Below are 18,537 nucleotides of genomic sequence, written 5' to 3' on the forward strand. Positions count from 1 at the left end.
ACTAAAGATTGAATACATTAATTAAAAGGCTAGCAAAAGAGAAAATCCAGCTGTTCACTTCCAGTGGGATGGAGCCGCGTCCGTTTTATTGCCACCGTGTGAACGGGCAACGCCGCCGTTCTGATAACACACACTCCACCCGAGCATCGAGCGAGGCTCTGTGTGACGGTAACGCTGGCCCGTTTCAGTTTACTTTAGTCGCTGGAATTGATCACAGCTTACTGTGTTGAAGTAATAAAATAGTGCAAACAATCGTTATCGTTGTCATCATTGCAGTCCCGTCGGTGTCCCGTTTGTCAAATAGTGAAAGTGAACGGAAACAGTCACATTGTTTTAACTGACGAGTTTTAATTGTTGTCTATTTGCTACGCTTCGAACAACGAACAAGTGAGTGCATTGCTTTTTATTCCTTAGAAATGTTAATATTTTTTTGACAGGAAGAATTGAGGTGACCTCTAAGATAGGTCAAGACAAAAGAACTGTAAACTTAATATTTTTCTCGGTAGCTTAGGATCCGTAGGATCAACGGAATCAATTGCTGTGCTTTTGTTGCAAAATGTAACCTTCATTGACCTTCAGCTAAAAGTGTGTTACAAACGTGACTCAGACTCGGTGTCTCAATGCGAATGGGGTTCGCACATTAGGTGCGTTTCTCTATGCGTGCAGGATCTAATATTTGGAAGAAATCACATTTATTTTGGTTTCGAAATCAACTTTCACGGGATAAATTTAGCGTTAAATTTTTGGCATAATTAGCAAATACAGATCAAGCAACAATATCGGCTCGCAGCCGTCCAGTAGATCGCGTGAGTGTCTTCGGCATAAAATGGTGAGCGTAACGCGAGTATGTTCTTTTGGATATTTTATTCCTTCAGTAGGTATATAAGTGCTAGCTGGAGCGGCTGGAACGGTGTGCGTGCTTTTTATTTGCAAAGCGCAGACCGAAATTCTGACGGCGACTCAATTTAACTACTCTTACTGAACCAAAATGCGTGAAAAACTCCGTTTACTGGTCATAGGCACTTTCGAATTGAGGAAACGTTTTTTCAGAAAATGTCAATAATGCCTTTCATTTGCTTCTAAAATCAGTCTAAACACTATGTTAAAACAAGGACGGGGCAATAGTAATGATTTTTGGAACCACCTTAGCCCAGGAGGGGACAGAGCGAAATAAAAAAATAACAATCCTATTTTTTCAAAAATGAATTAGTAATTAAAGTTTGAGTAAAACTTCTAGAAAAAAAACCCCACAATTCCCAGAAGCTCGTAAAAAGTATGAAATATTCATAAATATTTAATTTGCTGACCACAGACAAGTTTTTTAATATCCCGTATGTTACGGGAACTGCAATGCAATCTTTACGCAGCGGCAATGAGGTCATGAAAAGTTATCAAGCAGCATGAACCCAACGTAAAAACAATCATTGGCAACAACCCATTCATCATGAAACCTACTTAGAATAGTTTATCTAGGCGCCTTCTTGAAAACAACGGAGATAACAAGTGCATCGAATGACATGTAAGCAATAAAATCACGTGATTATAAATCTCACCCATGGATAGCCATAAAGCTCAAGTGAAATTAAAAATTTACAGCGGTACTGCTAATATAATGGTTGCTATAACGACTATTTTTTTCCGATCAAACACAATTCGATCTTTCTTCCCTGTGTCAGCACAAAACAAGGCGTATGAACTCTGGAATGACGATTCTTTTGCACTATTTTCTAAATATCTTTTTAGATTTTTTGTGACTTGCCTTTTAAAAACAGCTGCATAAAGGTGATAAATAACCTCAACAATTATTCTCGTTAATTATATGCCGGTCAGCTGTGCTAGGGTTCTCATGTTTTCAAGTATGTACCGGTTTGCGGTGAAACTCACATTCAAACCTTAAATATTTATTAGGGGTGTATCAGACTAGCTGTCAGCTTTCCTCTGCAGGAAATATCCAGGTGATGCTTTTCTTACTCTCGAATTATAATCCCTTGTGAATGTTTGCAATTTCGGGTTATGGGTATTTTCAAATGACTTTTTTATTTCACTGCAATCACCGTAGCTGTTTCTGCGAAAAAAAATGACATACACAAGCGTTGTCTCACGTTCGAAGCCGGCGCGGCGGCAGTTTCATTCAAAAAGCGTACATCCAATTCAACTCATGCGGACGAAGATAGGGACAGTCAGAGTGAGCAACACAACGGGTAAAGCTTGAACAAACGTTCTTCCAGTAGGGACTGTCTGAGCCGCGGCAGTCGGGTAAACTTTCTGCGCCTGTTAGTTGATTGTCACGATTCAGCGAGAGCGCATCGCATCGTTGTTTTTCCCGGAGGTGTTTTGTAATATTGTGTGCGATTGGTGCGATTTTTGCTTTGCTTGTGTTGTGCATAATAACCCTTGCCGAGACTCAGTAGATATCGGAAAAATTTTTATTTGTTCTGAAGCGCAATAAGACGAACAGCAAAAAGGAAGCGACAATGGCAGAGGTAATGATATGAAGCCGAAGCCGGCATGGAAAATTTAACCAATCTACCGGCATAACACTTTCGGCTGCGTTTTTTTTTTCTTTCTCGGGGAAATAAAATTGAATAATTCGACAAGCGGACTTGATTCTATCCGGTCAAACTAAACACCTTAGTTTGCTGAGTGAAGGTTACTTGAATGTCACCTATATATATCGTCATCGTTTTTGTCCAGCAGTTTCAAGAGAAAAAAAACCTGGAAATGTGTGAGAAAATTCTTGATGACTCAAGTTGGCACTGTTGACGGAAATCGAAAAAAGATCTATCAAAAACTGAATGATGGGTGAGCTGAACGTACTCTACTCAATGGGCGAAAAGATAAAAAAGAAGTGTACCGCCTGTTAGATCAGATGACTTTGCACATGGTTGCGGGTTGCGGTTCGTGCTTAGTTCAATGAAACAAAGCGAAAAGAGAGCGAAACTCCAGAAAACAGCAACGCGAACGGAACGTTTGCTGGTCAATGATCTTCTTTTTTTAACATGACGAAATTTGAACACTAAACGTGACTGCGTTCTATATTTATTTCGCTTTGATGTGTGCTATTTATAGTCGCATATGTCGGTCGTATGTAAAACGTGGGTAAATGAATTATGAAACTAAATGGAATCAGCTGTGTTTGTCTAATTAATGAAACTTATTTTAACCATAATGCCGGATTCTCCTAAACGCAAAAAAAATTGATCATAGAAGATCAATATAAGAACAGTAGAAAATTCATGTGTTTGAAAGTCATCTGGTATCAAAAACCTGCCTTTGGCTTTAACGTAGAATTACGTTTTTGTTTTCTATATTGGGGTGCACTTTAGAAGTAAGAAAAATAAACATGTAACGAAACGTGGTTACGTTTTGCACGCTTATAACTCAATCAATCTTCAATGGAATTTAGAGATATTTGCATCAATCGATCAGAAATTTTTCTAAGCATAGATTGTTAAAGCAACTATAATAGTAATTTGTCAAATTACTATTGAATCAACCAATCACATGTGAGCATGACTTTGCTTCCCAGACCCGAGACGGCAAATTTATACCCTCGCAAGTTCAACTACCTCGATATTAAAAAAAAAGTAACAATGTCTTCCCGCCCAACTGGTAAAGAATTATTTGTTTCGAACGAACCTGTACTAAGTTGGTGTTCTGAAAGTAAACATTTTTGTGAAAGTGTAACATTTCCATTTCGCTCCAATCAATTTAATCATTCGAACATTGAAACTAGAACAAATTGATGTGCTGAAAAAAGAGTAAAAAAAAGTTCGTAAAAAAGAGCAGTCATCCCTTTCTCTCAACCGATAATTTCGATAACTAGCCCGATCTCACTCGGAATGCCTATGGATGACAACCACTTGTACATCAGTTATTTTCCAGCTCCCCTTCTTTTATCTCCCCGGCCACTTACACATCAGTTTTCTTTACAGAAATCCCTATAAAACCCTATAAAGAGAGTTAAAGACATTTGTCCTATTTGCACCTTCCGCTTTTAACAATGGCCACCCCACCCATAGCAAATAAATAGTTTTGTTATTGTACTTTACTAAACACAGCTTTTAGTTTATTTATTAGCTAGTACTAAATGCTATCCTAATAAAAAAAGTAGAAGATGCAACAGTGTTTCTTTCATGGATACAACAAACCTGTCATTCCTTTCATCTCACTTCAAGACACTTGTTTGTAAACAACGTTTTTAGTTTCACCGCCAGGAGCAAGTATGCGCAAATTATTGGCTAAGCCCATTCTGGAACACGCCACATAAAGTTGACCATGTAAAAAACATGGTGTTCTCAGAACAACTACACACTGTTCGAATGATTGCCCCTGTGACTCAAATAGAGTCGACCAACAACACTTAGCAGTAATAATCGAACGCTTCTTATACGGGTCGCTTTGATTCGATGCCTAATTACTTACTTTTTCGGCGACAATCCGCTTATCGAATCCATGCCGAATTCAGGAGCCATCTCCACAATACTCGGTCTTGGGCTGCCACTCTCCAGTCGCCCCTAACACCCGCTGTTCTAGCATCCTCGTCAACAGCGCTTAACCAACGAGTACAAGGTCTGCCTTGAAGTTGTCGGCCTCTGTCGGGTTCTCTGCTAAAAATTGTTTTCGCTGGTCTCTTCTTCGGCATCCTTGCTACGTGGCCAGCCCATTGTAGCCTGCCGTATTTTACAATTCACAATATCCGCATCTTTGTATACTTGGTATATTTCATGGTTTATGCGCCAGCGCCACACTCCTTCATCTAATATGCCGCCAAAAATCGATCGCAGGATCTTACGCTCGAAAACGCCAAGAGCTCGTCAGTCGCTCTCTTTCAACGTCCACACTTTGTGGCCGTAGAATACCACCGGGAGAATTAGCGTCTTATCAAGCGCGAGTTTTGTAAGGAGTTATAGGCTACAGGACCTCAGCTGGCTACGTAATCCGTAGAAGGCCCTGTAGGCAGCCACTACCCGCCTTTTTACTTCACGGCTCACATAGTTGTCGCATGTCACTAACGTACCAAGGTAAACAAATTCGTCGACCACTTCAAAAGTATCTCCATCTATCACCACCGCAATTCCAACACCCGAAGGGCTACTACGCTCTCTACCAGCCACCATATACTTTGTTTTTAGGAGCATATGAGATTTCGTGATGATGGTACAGCTTCTCTGCACGCCGGCTCTTCGAATAGCACCTTCGAATGCAATTTTGAACAGCAAGTTCGATAGTCCGTCACCTTGCTTGAAACCATCGAATGTCACAAACGAGTCCGATGTCTCACCCGCTATCCTGACGCTTGGTTTTGAACCATCCAGGGTAGCACGTATCAGCCTAATCAGTTTTGTTGGAAAACCATGTTCAAGCATGATCTGTCACAGTTCATTTCGTTTAACTGAATCGTACGCTGCCTTGAAGTCTATAAACAAATGGTGAGTCTGCAAGTTGAATTCCCGGAATTTTTCGAGGATCTGTCGCAAATGTCGAACATTTGGTCCGTCGTGGAGCGTCCCTCTCGAAAACCGCACTGGTATTCGCCAACAAAGGTTTTCTGCAACGGCCTCAGTCTGAGAAACAGAGTGCGGGAGAGAATTTTGTATGCAAAATTGAGGAGAGTAATGCCTCGATAATTGCTACATTCGGGCCGATGACCCTTTTTTGTAAATAGGACATACGAGACCTTCCAAACCGTCCGTAGGTAATTTCTCCTCAGTCCATACATTTAGTATAACCTGATGGATTACACAATACAGCCGTTCGCTCCCGACATGCAAAAGTTCGACGGGGATGCCGTCCTTTCCAGCAGCTTTGCGGTATTTCAGCTCTCTCGCTGATTTTCTAAGTTGGTGTATCCACAGCTTGTCCATCATCCTCAATCGTTGTGTCTGTTGACCGCTCCATCTTGTTCATTATTCAATAATGCATCGAAATGTTGTTTGCAACGCCTAGTCACCTCTGATCTTTCGGTAATCAGGTTCCCCTGCTTGTCATTGCACATAACAGAAGCTGGCCCGGTCCGGTTCCTGATTCCGTTGATAGTATTCTCGAACCTTCTCGTATCATGCCTCTCGTAGCAATTCTCCGCTTTCGCAAGAACGCGATCCCAGTGCTGACGTTTCTTACGACGGTGAATTCTCTTTTCGACAGCTCTAGCATCTCGGTATCTCTCTTTGCTCTGGCGAGTCATAGTTGCAGCTAAAATGTGACTTCCGATTACAGGCAAACTTCGATATAACGTACCCTCGTTATTACGTACCCTCGATACAACGTCACTCGATATAACGTACAATTTACCTCGATATAACGTACATATTTTCAAGTGTTGCAAATTTCTTCTGAAACTGTATTTAAAGTTTCATTCGCAATTATTTAAATACCCTGTCAATCTCACAGATTCATAATGGCCATCTAGTGCCTCGGTAAAGGTTCCTGAGTTTCAATTAGGGTATTTCATAGTACAGTGGTGCTGAGTTGCAAAAACGCGATCATTGGCTATTACGTAAGAAATGCCTTATTTTTCTAGGATAATGTCTTTGGTGAAGATTATTAAAATATAGCGCATCTTATTACATTATTAATGTGATCGTGAATCTACCTATTAGGCTGATATAAAATTTTGTTTTTTTAAATGCGTCCAAAATTTGCTCTTTTATCGGGAAAGTTGTAGAACACACCAAAACCAGTAACTTTACTGAATACTGTAACTATCTATCTCTTACCGTTTGCGAAATATAATGATTTCTTTGAAAAGAGTTAGTGTACAGGACTGTGTACAGGAAAAAAAACACCAAAAAGGTTGCAACACCCTTCTAGTTGGATTATATTATCATAATTTATTAAATGTAGTTAAACAGTAACAAAATAAAGTAATATAAGCTATATTTTTGAATTCTTTTTGTATGCTTCGATATAACGTACAATTCGATATAACGTACAACTTGAAAATTAAAATGTACGTTATATCGAAGTTCCCCTGTATTACGGCGATGGAAATGTATATAAAAAAATCTTAACACTTAGCTACAGACTCCAGCAACCGAATCATGCAAAGCTGATGTGTTAAAGCGCATTTGTACCGCCAGGATAACCGGAAGAGAAAAATACGAAGATAATCGTTCATTGTTGCTTACGTCCTTTTGAAAAAGTACCCGTAAGATGTAAGATTAGGAGCCAGAAGCCACGTGACACCGCACCTCCCAGCTCAACTATTTGATTTTGAAATTGCAGTATACCGGGTTAGTAACCTTCCCCATTTCATACCCAATATCAGTCGATCGTCCCAGTTAGCTTCGAGGTACGATGCTGGTTAACAAGCCAGTCGTTATATGTTCGAATCTCTACTGGGCACAGTGTTACTAGATAGAGACTCAGTAGGTAGTTTTACAGCCGGCTAGCAAGTCCGTCGATAAAGAAGGGCCAAGTCTTAAAGACGTTTAAGCCGCAAGCTTAGGATCAGTCGATTATTGATCTCGCTTTGGTTATCTCTTTCACATCTCTGCATATGCCGGCTTACGGCACACAACCATGGGGCAGATTCATCTTCTCCCCATGATCACGATCTTCCTACTGGCGATGCTTCTGTTTCAGAACTATTGTAATTCAGAACCAAGCCGAAAGAAACTGCTCAAAATCCGATACAACGGATTAGATTCCCTGGAAGAATCCCTTCTAACCTTCAAAACTAATTCATTTGTTGATTATAATGACGCTCAAATTCAGACTGACCAGCGTAAACTAGAGTTTAATAGCACACATAGTAAATTTAATATTTTTAGAAACGATGGTTTTACAATTGATGAAGGGACGGTAAGGGAAAGTAATGAAGAAGGATTTTTTGGGAATGGAGGGGAAAGGGTGGAAAGGAAGGGGGGGGGGGGGGTAATAGGTAGCTACGCTTAACAAGTAGTCGTGACTCCTACCTTTTGTCCAATGCTGGAAGGTGCATGGGTCGAACCAAGCTATAATTTAAGATTATAACCGGATTCGAACCCACAACACCCGCCAGTAACCACAGAGGCACTGGACAAAAGGAAACTGCACAACCCCCCTTATTAATGTAGCGACATGGGTTGGACTATTTTTAGACACATTTTATTTTTCTTCCTCCACCTACTGTAGAAAACCACCGACCGAGAAGTTTAATCTAACTTTGTGTTTACTGGCAGGACGACGACACTATGCAGGCCCTTGCGACTTACAAGGTACTGCGTATGAACGCTGTTCGTCTCTCAGCGTGTTAGCTGCGATTCTCAGCGCAGGGTTTCGGGGGGAAGGCCCCGTTCCTGTGAAAATTTGACCAAACCCCCCTCCTCTCCACTCTTTCCCCTCAAAAGGTTTGGTCAAACAATAAATTTGTTTATTATGTTTGCTGCTCATAGTTTAACCTTGTAACAGACAGCGTAAAAATAATAGAATCAAGCTAATATTTTTTTCATGTAAATTTAAACAAAAAAAGCTTAAATAAATTGTGATTTTTATGCGAAAATAATTGTTTGAACGACCGGCAAGACGAGACATAATTTGAAAATTCAAATATATTATGATTATCATGTATTATTTTGGCAAGTCGGCCTTTTTGCGTTTTGCTCTGAACTTACATTTCCTTAAAAAGCAGCAACAAATCAGCTTTTAATAAAAAAAAACTGAAAGTTAGTCAAGCAGAATAAACAAACAATGAAAGCCAAACCCTCTCTGTTAGCCTCGAGGTCGCACACTGCCCAACAAACATTTTTGATTAAAAATAGCTTATTAAACTATTGTACAACTATTTCACGTGGAGCAAGTGCTTGATAAGCTATTATACAAAGAAAATGTTACTTGGGTGGTCTAGCAAGCCAGTCCTCACATGTTCGAATCTCGACTGGGAGAGGTTGTAAGGGCACACACTAGTCCCGTACTTGTTTGTATTCTTACAACTGGTGAAGTCTGTCGCAAGAAAGCAGAAGGTCAGCAGAACGACGCTGCATTCCGCACACCTAAGTACAAGTCGATGAACTCGAAACGCTCTTTCCTCGGCAAGCTGATTTGAATTGCTGGATAGATGCGGCGTGGGCGGCAGTGCTGCTGTATGCAAAAGCAGATTATAAATCTTTCCTGTGTTTACTAAAACATGTCGCTATCAGAGCTGACATCGGAAATCGTTATCGCAGTTATTGTTTTGGATAGTAACACCAATCCTGAAAGAGTTGTTGGAATGAATGTACAATCATTTCGTAACAGAGAACATATCGATATAGCACCACGTATTCATTCGTCGTTGCAAAAGCGCATGTCCACAACACAATCACAGCTGATCAACCTTGTCGAATCTGTATGATGTTTAAAGGTTCTCACTTTTCTATAAGTAGCGATTTTAAAACACTTAAAATCTCATAAAATATTTTTTATTTCAAAATCAAATGTTAGAGAATTAGGATTGATTTTTATGAACTTGTTCCTTCTATGTTTGAACACTACTCTCGCTTTAATGTCACATTGTATAAAGTAAGCAGCGGGTTATTTTTATCCAAACCTGCGTTGGCAGGAAAATGAACAGGATCGAAACTATTCCCAGTTGAACGAATCAGTGCAGATACTTTGCTCATAACAACCCAACCGAACTTTGCTCTAGTTTTTAGTCTCAGGTTTTTAGAAAATAATTTCAGTATCGTCGCCTACTGGATGGTGGTCGAAGAAAGGGGGAGGAATTTTTTCGAAGAATACTGTCAAATACCCACAAAAGCCCAGAATAACAATCGAAAAAAAACTCTAAAACCAAACAGCTGTTACGATAAGACCACGGAACAATTAATTACCGAACAATTGTACTAACTAGCAATGAACACACCGCGAAGGTTCATCCGGCGGTTGTCATCGAGTTCCGCTCGCGGCGTGATCCTTCGGGAGAGTGAATCGTTTCTACCGAGCGGCGATGTCCCGTTGCTTCGGCTGTCTAGGGTGAAAATTTTATCGATCGATCAGCGGTTTCATTCTCGTTCGGCATTGCACTCGTACCGGTCGATTGTCGCGCGGTTGTTGTGTAATCGAAAGTCTAACCCGCTAGTGAATTACAATTATTACTATCAACTCCAGTGCAATACACTTTTCCGGTTCTGTTCAGCAGCATTTGGACATCTTACCACCCGAGCAGCAAGCAGTGTAAAGTTTAACCCTCCAACTTTGGGCTTTTCCACCCTCTCCTCCCCCTTCTCAATTCGACTGATAAGTTCCTTTCACCGCACAGGAATGATGGTGTGGCTGACTGACTACGACTTCGAACCGAAGGTAACGAACCACGTAACAACTATTTGTCCTCAGCGGAGCAGTTTCCGCCGTGGCAAAGTCTGTACCAGTGTGTGTTCTGTTCACGGTAACTAACGCCACCGGATGTTCGTCTCATGCCGCCGATTTCGCTGAGAAGGGCACGCCAAATCAACAGCAGCCATCGAATCACGGTTGTCATCTAACCTCAGCCCGGCGAAAGGCCACACCGGTCATACAACAACATTGATCTTTTTAGAGTCACCGTGTGCCGAAAACTAGTTGAATCGAAATCTAAACTAAAAATAGTGCATTTGATGCGCTGTAATGCATATCGGGGAAGGTCAGGTATCGATGGTTGAATATCGATTTTTCGCAACTTTTCTCCGTCAATCATCGCAGGATGCGCAGTGTGGGAGAAGACGGGGTCGTACAACGATAACCTCAAGTGCCCTTGGTCAAGGACATCAAACTTTGCATCTGTGAAACAAGCGATGCCGTATGTCGGCGGTCACCTTAGTAGCGTGGAAATTCATCAGTTTTCATTTCATTTTGCGGAATTTCTAAAAATAATTTTCCCGGCTAATACCTACACGCATAACATAGACATGTTGGCTGTTTTGGTTGTTGAATAACAGTCGGGAAATTAGTAGAGGACAAATCTACTAGTAGCACACTTTTATTAGCTGTCAAAAATGTTTGGATACTTTCATAACGCTGACGAAGCATTTTTTATCACTCAAGTTCAAATCAGAAAACTTAAAACTGCAGTTGCTCTCCTAGCTTCAGTTCGAAGACTAAATAATACAGTAAATATGACTAAACCAAGATAAGCGATGGCTAGTGGAGATGTATGGGAACGGAAAGTGTTACATTTTACACTTTATTCTCAAGATGATGACTGTGAATGTGACTGAGTTCACCTTGTTTGTAGGTTGTTGTTATGGAAACGATGATGGAATCGTTTGGAAGCCTAATGAACGCCGACATCAAAAATGTTACTAATTTTCTAAAAAGTCATCATCGGTCATCAAAACGGTGTACTAGCATGTACTGTGTTAGCATTTTTCAGTAAATCAGTGTTTATTTTTTCGTTTCAAATTTACCGTGCTTATCGCACGAAAAGCCCGGCAAACGTGCGACAGGTCCCCGCTAAGCGTTCTAACTCTTGGGGGAGCAAAAAGATCCTGAACTTTAGTGAGACACTATCAATAGGTATAGCCATAGTCCATAAGGGGTTCTATACTAATCTTGTATGATTGTATAGCTCGAAAAAATGATAAACTTAGAATAAAGACTGACTTGAGAACCAAGAAGGCCCCAAGTTGGTTCTTCGCCAAGGACGCCACAATGTCACGTTACGGTTCTGCATGTATTGATTAGTAACGTAACTTTTCTTATTCCAGTTGAATTGAATCAATTCAAATCTTTTTTCAACACAAAGACTACATATTATATACTCAGGGTAATGTAGTATAATGTGCCCCTTTTAGGAATAAATGGACATCTCAAGACTAACGTTACAACTACAAATGTTTGTTAGTTTTTTAGCTGAAAATTAATTGCAATTGTGTGGTAGAATAAAATTTTTGGGGCTAACAATAGCGTCTAAATTTTGAGTTTATAGTGCTCCTCAGACCGTTATTATCAAAAAAAATCTCCATGAAATCTGAGTACGCCGGTCGATTTGAAGTACTTACCACCATATTTGGGTAAAATTGTAGGCACAGTTTTGAAGATACGCGCTTTTAAAGTGAAAAAAGCACAAATCTAAAAAACATTGACAAAAGACCTGTACAAATGCGCACAATGGTATTCAATATCTCTCCCACTGTGCATAGATTCTGAGGCTTGTTCATTATGCCAGCCCAAGCCACGTCCAGATTCTTCACAAAACTCTTTAATGTGAAATTTGGTGATGTGGTATTTCGACGTTTTGGGAAGTTGTAAGTCTTCCCAGCAAGCAGCGAAACTATCGATTTCTTCTCTATATCCATCTTGCAAATCAAATGAGAATCATTTTTTATAGAGACTTTTGAAATGCTTCAGGACCTATATATAATAAAGAAGTGAAATTTTATATTTGTCTGCCATGGTCGTAAAAAGGAAACCTTACATGTGCTATACAGCCACGTAAGTCCTCATTCTCCAGCAGGATATCTATATTATCAAGCCAACTGTGGCAGGCACGGCCCATAAACCCGTAAGTTCGCTGCTGATGTAGTCTAACATGACTTTTGTTGACCTATAGACCCGCCCAGTCTGGACTTATTTTTTCAACGGCTTTGAATACTGTGTTTACTTTCCCAAGCGTCACGTGGAGGGGAGGCGGTGGGCTTAGTAGCAGAATAGGAGTACTATCTTGACCGTGTACTATCGGAGGCTTGATGATTAGAAGGTTGATGATTTTCAAATCTCCGGCAATAATCGATTCGATTTGATGCAGTTTTAAAAGTTTTATCCAAATTAGAGAAATATTGTCGTATTTTTCTGACAGATTAGAAGCCAATGCCAACAAATGAAGCCGTTTTGCGCCACTATCTTTGATCTTTGAAGCATTAGCATAATTGTTTTGAGTCTTCGAGATGATAGAAAGGGTTATTTTTAAAAATCCTCCTCCACCATCGACACCTAGCTTAATAAAGAGATCATCATCACCAACAGGTCTACTTTTCTTGATTCGTTGGATGAGTTCGGGTACATTTTGGCAATGTACCACGGGTACGTGGGAAGACTAGGTCAAATAGAAATCTTCAGCTGAATTAAAAATATTCTTGATATGGTCTCTTTGAATTTTTTTTGTTTAATTTACCTCTGCTATTTCTCCAAACTCTACTATACCGAACAAATCATCAAGCTGTGAGTTGAGCCTAGCGAGTTTTTGCTTGAAACCAGTTTGTATCTTCATCCCGCCACGCTTTAAGTCTTTTACAATACCTGCCAATCAACGATGAAACAAATTATGTGTTATCGAAAGAATTGCAAATAAAAATATTACCCAAAGTTTTACGCAAGCTCAAGTTATTTTCCGTCTTCACATTAAAAATATCTTTCGTCTTCAAGCAACTATTTTCGGTTGAAGGTGCAGTAGATATCACTTTCCTAAAAACGGATGGTTTTTCTCGACGACTTGATAAACGGATATTTTCAGATCCTATATAAATCAAAGTAAATATAACTTATGTTCAAAATATATATGCGGCTCGTATACCTGAAGTTGATGCTTTCCATCTTCTTCCAAATTCTTTCCAAGTTTTTGGTACGTTCTGAAGAAGTACAGACATGTTTCCCCGACCGATTTCCGTCAAGCAAGTATCACACATACGTATAACTTTACTTGTGTTGAAATTGGACGTCTTCGTTCGGCCAACTTTTAATTTCCTCGGAATTGTTCTCGGTAGACTTTTCCCAATTTGCATTCGAGCGTCACAACTCTAGAACTAATCAATCAAATGGTACCAAATTTGGCATGTGGGGGATTTTAAAGGCTTGAATTTATTTTATGATGGTTTGAGACCGCTCACCCCTGTGGTAGTGGAAGCGGCCATACAAATGAATCAGAAATTTTCGCGTAATTTGAAAAGTAATCGAATTCGAGAAATTTTAGACTTTTCCATAAAGCATTAGTCAATAACAAGACTACCAGAAACTACCTACAGTAACACTAGATGATTCAGGGCGAGACGGCCGCAGGCCACGAGTGTTGTCAGCGACCTGCCGTCGGAAACGCTGGGCACTGCGGGGGGTAGCACCCAGGATTTATGCACAGCACAGTTTCGTTTTTGGCAATACGAAGTTTGTCGGGTCAGCTAGTATTTAATAAATTTTAAACAGTTTCGTTGGTTGCAGCATGTGCGCATTTAATTTAATCGAAAACTAGTTGTTTTAACAAAATGAATATATTCAGTTAGTCAATCTCAATTTCTAGCAAAATCATTTTAGTTGCTTCATGTGACAGAAAAACCGATGAATTACACCTTTCTTGCTGCAAAACACCTTGCCGTGATGAATTTTTGTTTGCGAGCTAAAACAAAATACTTGAATATGGCAATATTGCTTCACATAAAAAAATAATTTTAGTGTTGAACTTTAGTATTGTTCATGATAGCAGCAAAAAAACTGTTTGGACAGGGTGTTACCATTTTAATAGCTCTTTAAAACTAACAGTTTTATTGCGGTTTGACAAGCAACCGCAATAAGATCAATTTAGATTGGTGCGTCATTTCGTGTTGCTACGCCACACTTATGATAAGTTTATAAGAGACGTGGTGCAGCTAACAAGTTTTAACGAGTAATAGTAACTACAATAAATTTGCTTTATAAACAGTTTTATTATGGTATAATTGTGTTTGGACTCGTATCCTCTTATTATTGCGCAATACCGCAATAAAACCTTTATAAAATTCAACTAAAACCAAGTGGCTTTAGAATTGTGACTTGGGTTATTATTTAAAAGCTACATATAGCTGCCACTAGTAGTACAAACATTGACGCACCCAAGCTGGGGCAAGTGCTCCACCTTCTATTAAATTTGATGTAAAACAAAATGGTTTCTCGTGGTGTGACCTGCGACACTTAAGGGCTGTTAAGCCCAATTTCAACTTAAATTTTAGTTTTAATTTTCATGTCCCTTTTCAAGTCCTATTACGAGTGCATTGTTATGTCGCATTTCAAGTCTAATTTGAAGTTTAGTTCCAACTTCAATTAAAAATCCAGTCCTATTTCAAGTTCAATTTGAAGTAAAGCAAGTCCAAATTAGTGCTAATTCAGGTGCAATTTTAAGTCCAATTTCAAGCCAAATTCAAGGTTCTTGTCTTATTTCAAGTTCGGGTTGAAATCCAATTTCAACATCAAACTTAAAACTCTCAATTTCGCGCTCAAATTTACGTTTTCCTAATAAAGCAAAAAATATTGCACAAGAATAAAGAACGTCGTGAACTCTCAAGGTTTCTCGAAAGAATCAAAACAATCGTCAGCTTTTGGATTGTATAACTAAAGAAGTTTTAGGTAAAATGCCTTATATTTTTGTATCACCATCAGTAATTCGGATGTTTAGGATAATTACGATGAAATCTATAAGGTTGATCCAATCATATCAGGGAATATTTATTACCAACTGGATTCCTCGCATGGAAGTTATGTGCGTTGTTTGTAAGGAATCCCGCAAATTCCTTTGAAGATTCTGTAGAATTCGAACATAGGGTAAACCAAATGCTACAGTCATTCCGACACAAAATCAGTGAATTGTATTGTTATCTTTACTAGATCTCGTACTGTACTTTCAGAAAGTATTGCATTGCATTCAGCACTTTTCCTCTTCAAACCCAAACACGCTTCAAATTCTTCAACAAAGATCAGTTACCTAACTCAATACGCTACCGTATAATTATGTAATAAAACAGCTTTGATAACATAACCGCAAACCGATCATCCGATTGATAAGGAGATAGTTTGTTTACTGACGAACAGTAACCTACAGCTGACATTCCTCGATTGTTACGAAAAGTACCAATCGCGATTAGATTTCCGCCCAAACTAGCTTCCAGCATACGGTCGACCAATTTTCTTCCAGGTTCTATCCCGTACCGGTACAGGTATCATTCTGTAAATAACCGTTTAGTTTCAAACAAACCAGCACAAAACAAATCAAAAGCCACCCGGTACTAATTGTCCCCTCCGCCATTTCTTTCAGAGTCGCAACATGAATCCGCAATCGGTGTCCCACCTGGAGCACATGTGCTCGCTGGACATTGACTCGCCGACGGCCTTCGTGCGACTGTCCGGCATCATCTGTACCATCGGGCCGGCTTCGGTGGCTCCGGAAACACTGGAGAAGATGATGGCCACCGGTATGAACATTGCCCGGTTGAACTTTTCCCACGGATCTCACGAGTACCACGCCAACACGATTAAAAACATCCGCGAAGCGGTCGATAATTACTCGAAAAAACTGGGCAAACCATTCCCGTTGGCTATCGCATTGGACACTAAGGGACCGGAGATCCGTACCGGTCTGATCGAGGGCAGCGGAACCGGTGAGGTCGATCTGAAGAAGGGTGATAAAATTCAATTGACCACCGATAAGGATCACCTCGAGAAGGGCAGCAAGGAGAAAATCTACGTTGATTATGTAAACATCGTAAAGGTGGTGAAGCCAGGCGATCGAGTCTTCGTTGACGACGGTTTGATCTCGCTGGTGGTGGACAGTATTAGTGGGGATACATTAACCTGTACTGTAGAGAATGGTGGCGCTTTGGGATCACGAAAGGGAGTTAACCTGCCTGGAGTTCCGGTAGATCTGCCTGCCGTGTCCGAAAAGGACAAATCCGATCTGGTGTTCGGTGTCGAGCAGGGTGTTGACGTAATCTTTGCCTCGTTTATTCGTAATGCTGCCGCGTTGAAGGAAATCCGCGGAATTTTGGGTGATAAGGGAAAGAATATCAAAATCATTTCGAAGATTGAAAATCAACAGGGTATGCAGAATCTGGATTCTATTATTGCTGCCTCGGATGGTATTATGGTTGCCCGCGGTGATCTGGGTATTGAAATTCCCGCAGAAAAGGTGTTTTTGGCGCAAAAGTCAATGATTGCACGGTGCAACCGGGCTGGTAAACCGGTGATTTGTGCCACCCAAATGTTGGAATCCATGATCAAGAAACCGCGCCCAACTCGTGCTGAAATTTCCGATGTCGCCAATGCGATTATTGATGGCGCGGATTGCGTTATGTTATCCGGTGAAACTGCCAAGGGCGAATATCCGTTGGAATGTGTGCTGACAATGGCCAAGACATGCAAAGAAGCCGAAGCTGCTTTATGGCATCGCAATCTTTTCAACGATTTGGTGAGCGCTACTCCAAGCCCACTGGACACGGCAAGCTCGATTGCGATCGCCGCTTCGGAAGCGGCTACCAAGACACGTGCGGCTGCAGTTATTGTGATCACTACCTCGGGACGTTCGGCTCATCTGATTTCTAAATACCGACCACGCTGTCCGATCATTGCAGTTACACGGTTCCCGCAGACCGCACGTCAGTGCCATCTATACCGAGGCATTTTGCCGGTAATTTACGAGCGTAAGTTGAGAATAAAAATGTATAAACGGACTGCCAACAACTTAATTTTCCTCACTTTACAGAACCTGCTCTAGAAGACTGGCTGAAGGATGTCGATGTTCGCGTTCAGTACGCTTTGGAATTTGGAAAGGAACGTGGCTTCCTGAAGCCAGGCAACCCGGTGGTAGTCGTAACTGGCTGGAAACAAGGCTCCGGTTTTACCAACACCATTCGTGTCGTGTATGTATATGACGAAAAAATGCTCGTTTGATTGCACCGGTTCATCAAGAATGAGAAAACTATAATTTTGCTTTCGTTTTTCTTTTCACTTTGTTATTTTACAGGAACGTCGAATAAATCTAGCTACTCTCACAGCGATGCTGTTTCTTCATCTACACCAACTAGAGTGTTTCATGGAATTACTCATAGTCGTTATAACATTAATCTGGCCCATAAATATAGATATACTACCGAAGAATGTTTCACGTTTTAGTCTGCTAGTAACACAAGCTATTCCAGACTTTAAACAACATGTATGTCACGAAGAAAGTATCTGACCTCAAATAAAATAACCAGCAGTTGAACTTTGTGGCTTATCCTCCTTTACAGCACATATCACAAGTCCGTGCATCATCTGCTGCCTCTATCTGTGCTTTCTGGTAAACGTTGAATAGTAAGAAAATATTATGTGTTCCATGTCGAATAGTGGTCTGGTTAAATATCTGAGACCTGAGGTTTTAAGCTTCCAAAACCTGCTGGTTGCAGGCAAAATAGGTTATTATGCCTGCCATATGGACGCCAGATAAATTAAGCATCAGTAATTAGATCGCTTTAAATAGTGCAATAATCGTAGCAGGCGAAAATTAGAAAACCCTTATTTGACAGTTCGCTAGTAAAGTCATAAATCGTTACACACGCTGTTTATTCCCCACAGTAATCTGAAGTTTTCCAATATTCCACGGACACAATATTTTTTCTTCCAGGTGCTTTAAACCAGAGCGACAATGGATGAACCAGTTTGATGGGCAGGTAAATTTTGTGTCTTCGCCTCGTAGGCTGGCTTAGTTTGATTCTGTTCTTTTGATTGAAAATCGGAATTTCAAAAAATGTTGCTGTTGGATATTTTTATCAAAAAAAAAGACCACAGATATCCGTACCCTTGGAGGTAAAAACACTATGCGTGTCATTGTATTACCACATATTTTTAAATAGTAGCTCAAAAGCTCAAAAACTCAATTTTAACTTC

General features: G+C 40.3%; 1 protein-coding gene across 2 annotated transcripts; it reads left to right on the forward strand.

Moving 5' to 3' along the window:
* The first annotated feature begins 178 nt into the window (after positions 1 to 178).
* Positions 179 to 17,869, forward strand: LOC128733171 (pyruvate kinase-like). Of its 2 annotated transcripts, none has more exons than XM_053826834.1 (4): positions 179 to 387; positions 15,932 to 17,312; positions 17,375 to 17,531; positions 17,636 to 17,869. In XM_053826834.1, the coding sequence occupies exons 2-4, from the start codon at positions 15,941 to 15,943 to the stop codon at positions 17,646 to 17,648; spliced, it is 1,542 nt and encodes a 513-aa protein (XP_053682809.1). In that variant the 5' UTR covers positions 179 to 387; positions 15,932 to 15,940; the 3' UTR covers positions 17,649 to 17,869. The 2 variants fall into 2 exon arrangements, with proteins under 2 accessions (XP_053682809.1, XP_053682800.1); XM_053826825.1 differs by lacking the exon at positions 179 to 387 and adding an exon at positions 2,293 to 2,483.
* Positions 17,870 to 18,537: the final 668 nt, after the last annotated feature.

Source organism: Sabethes cyaneus, chromosome 1 (assembly GCF_943734655.1).
Source record: "Sabethes cyaneus chromosome 1, idSabCyanKW18_F2, whole genome shotgun sequence".
Classification (NCBI taxonomy): domain Eukaryota; kingdom Metazoa; phylum Arthropoda; class Insecta; order Diptera; family Culicidae; genus Sabethes; species Sabethes cyaneus.

What these genes read in the sequence shown, in the direction of transcription:
- LOC128733171 (XM_053826825.1), top strand. An exon ending in TTTGCCGGTAATTTACGAGC is followed by an intron (nt 17,313 to 17,374) that starts GTAAGTTGAGAA and finishes CTCACTTTACAG; the next exon opens with AACCTGCTCTAGAAGACTGG.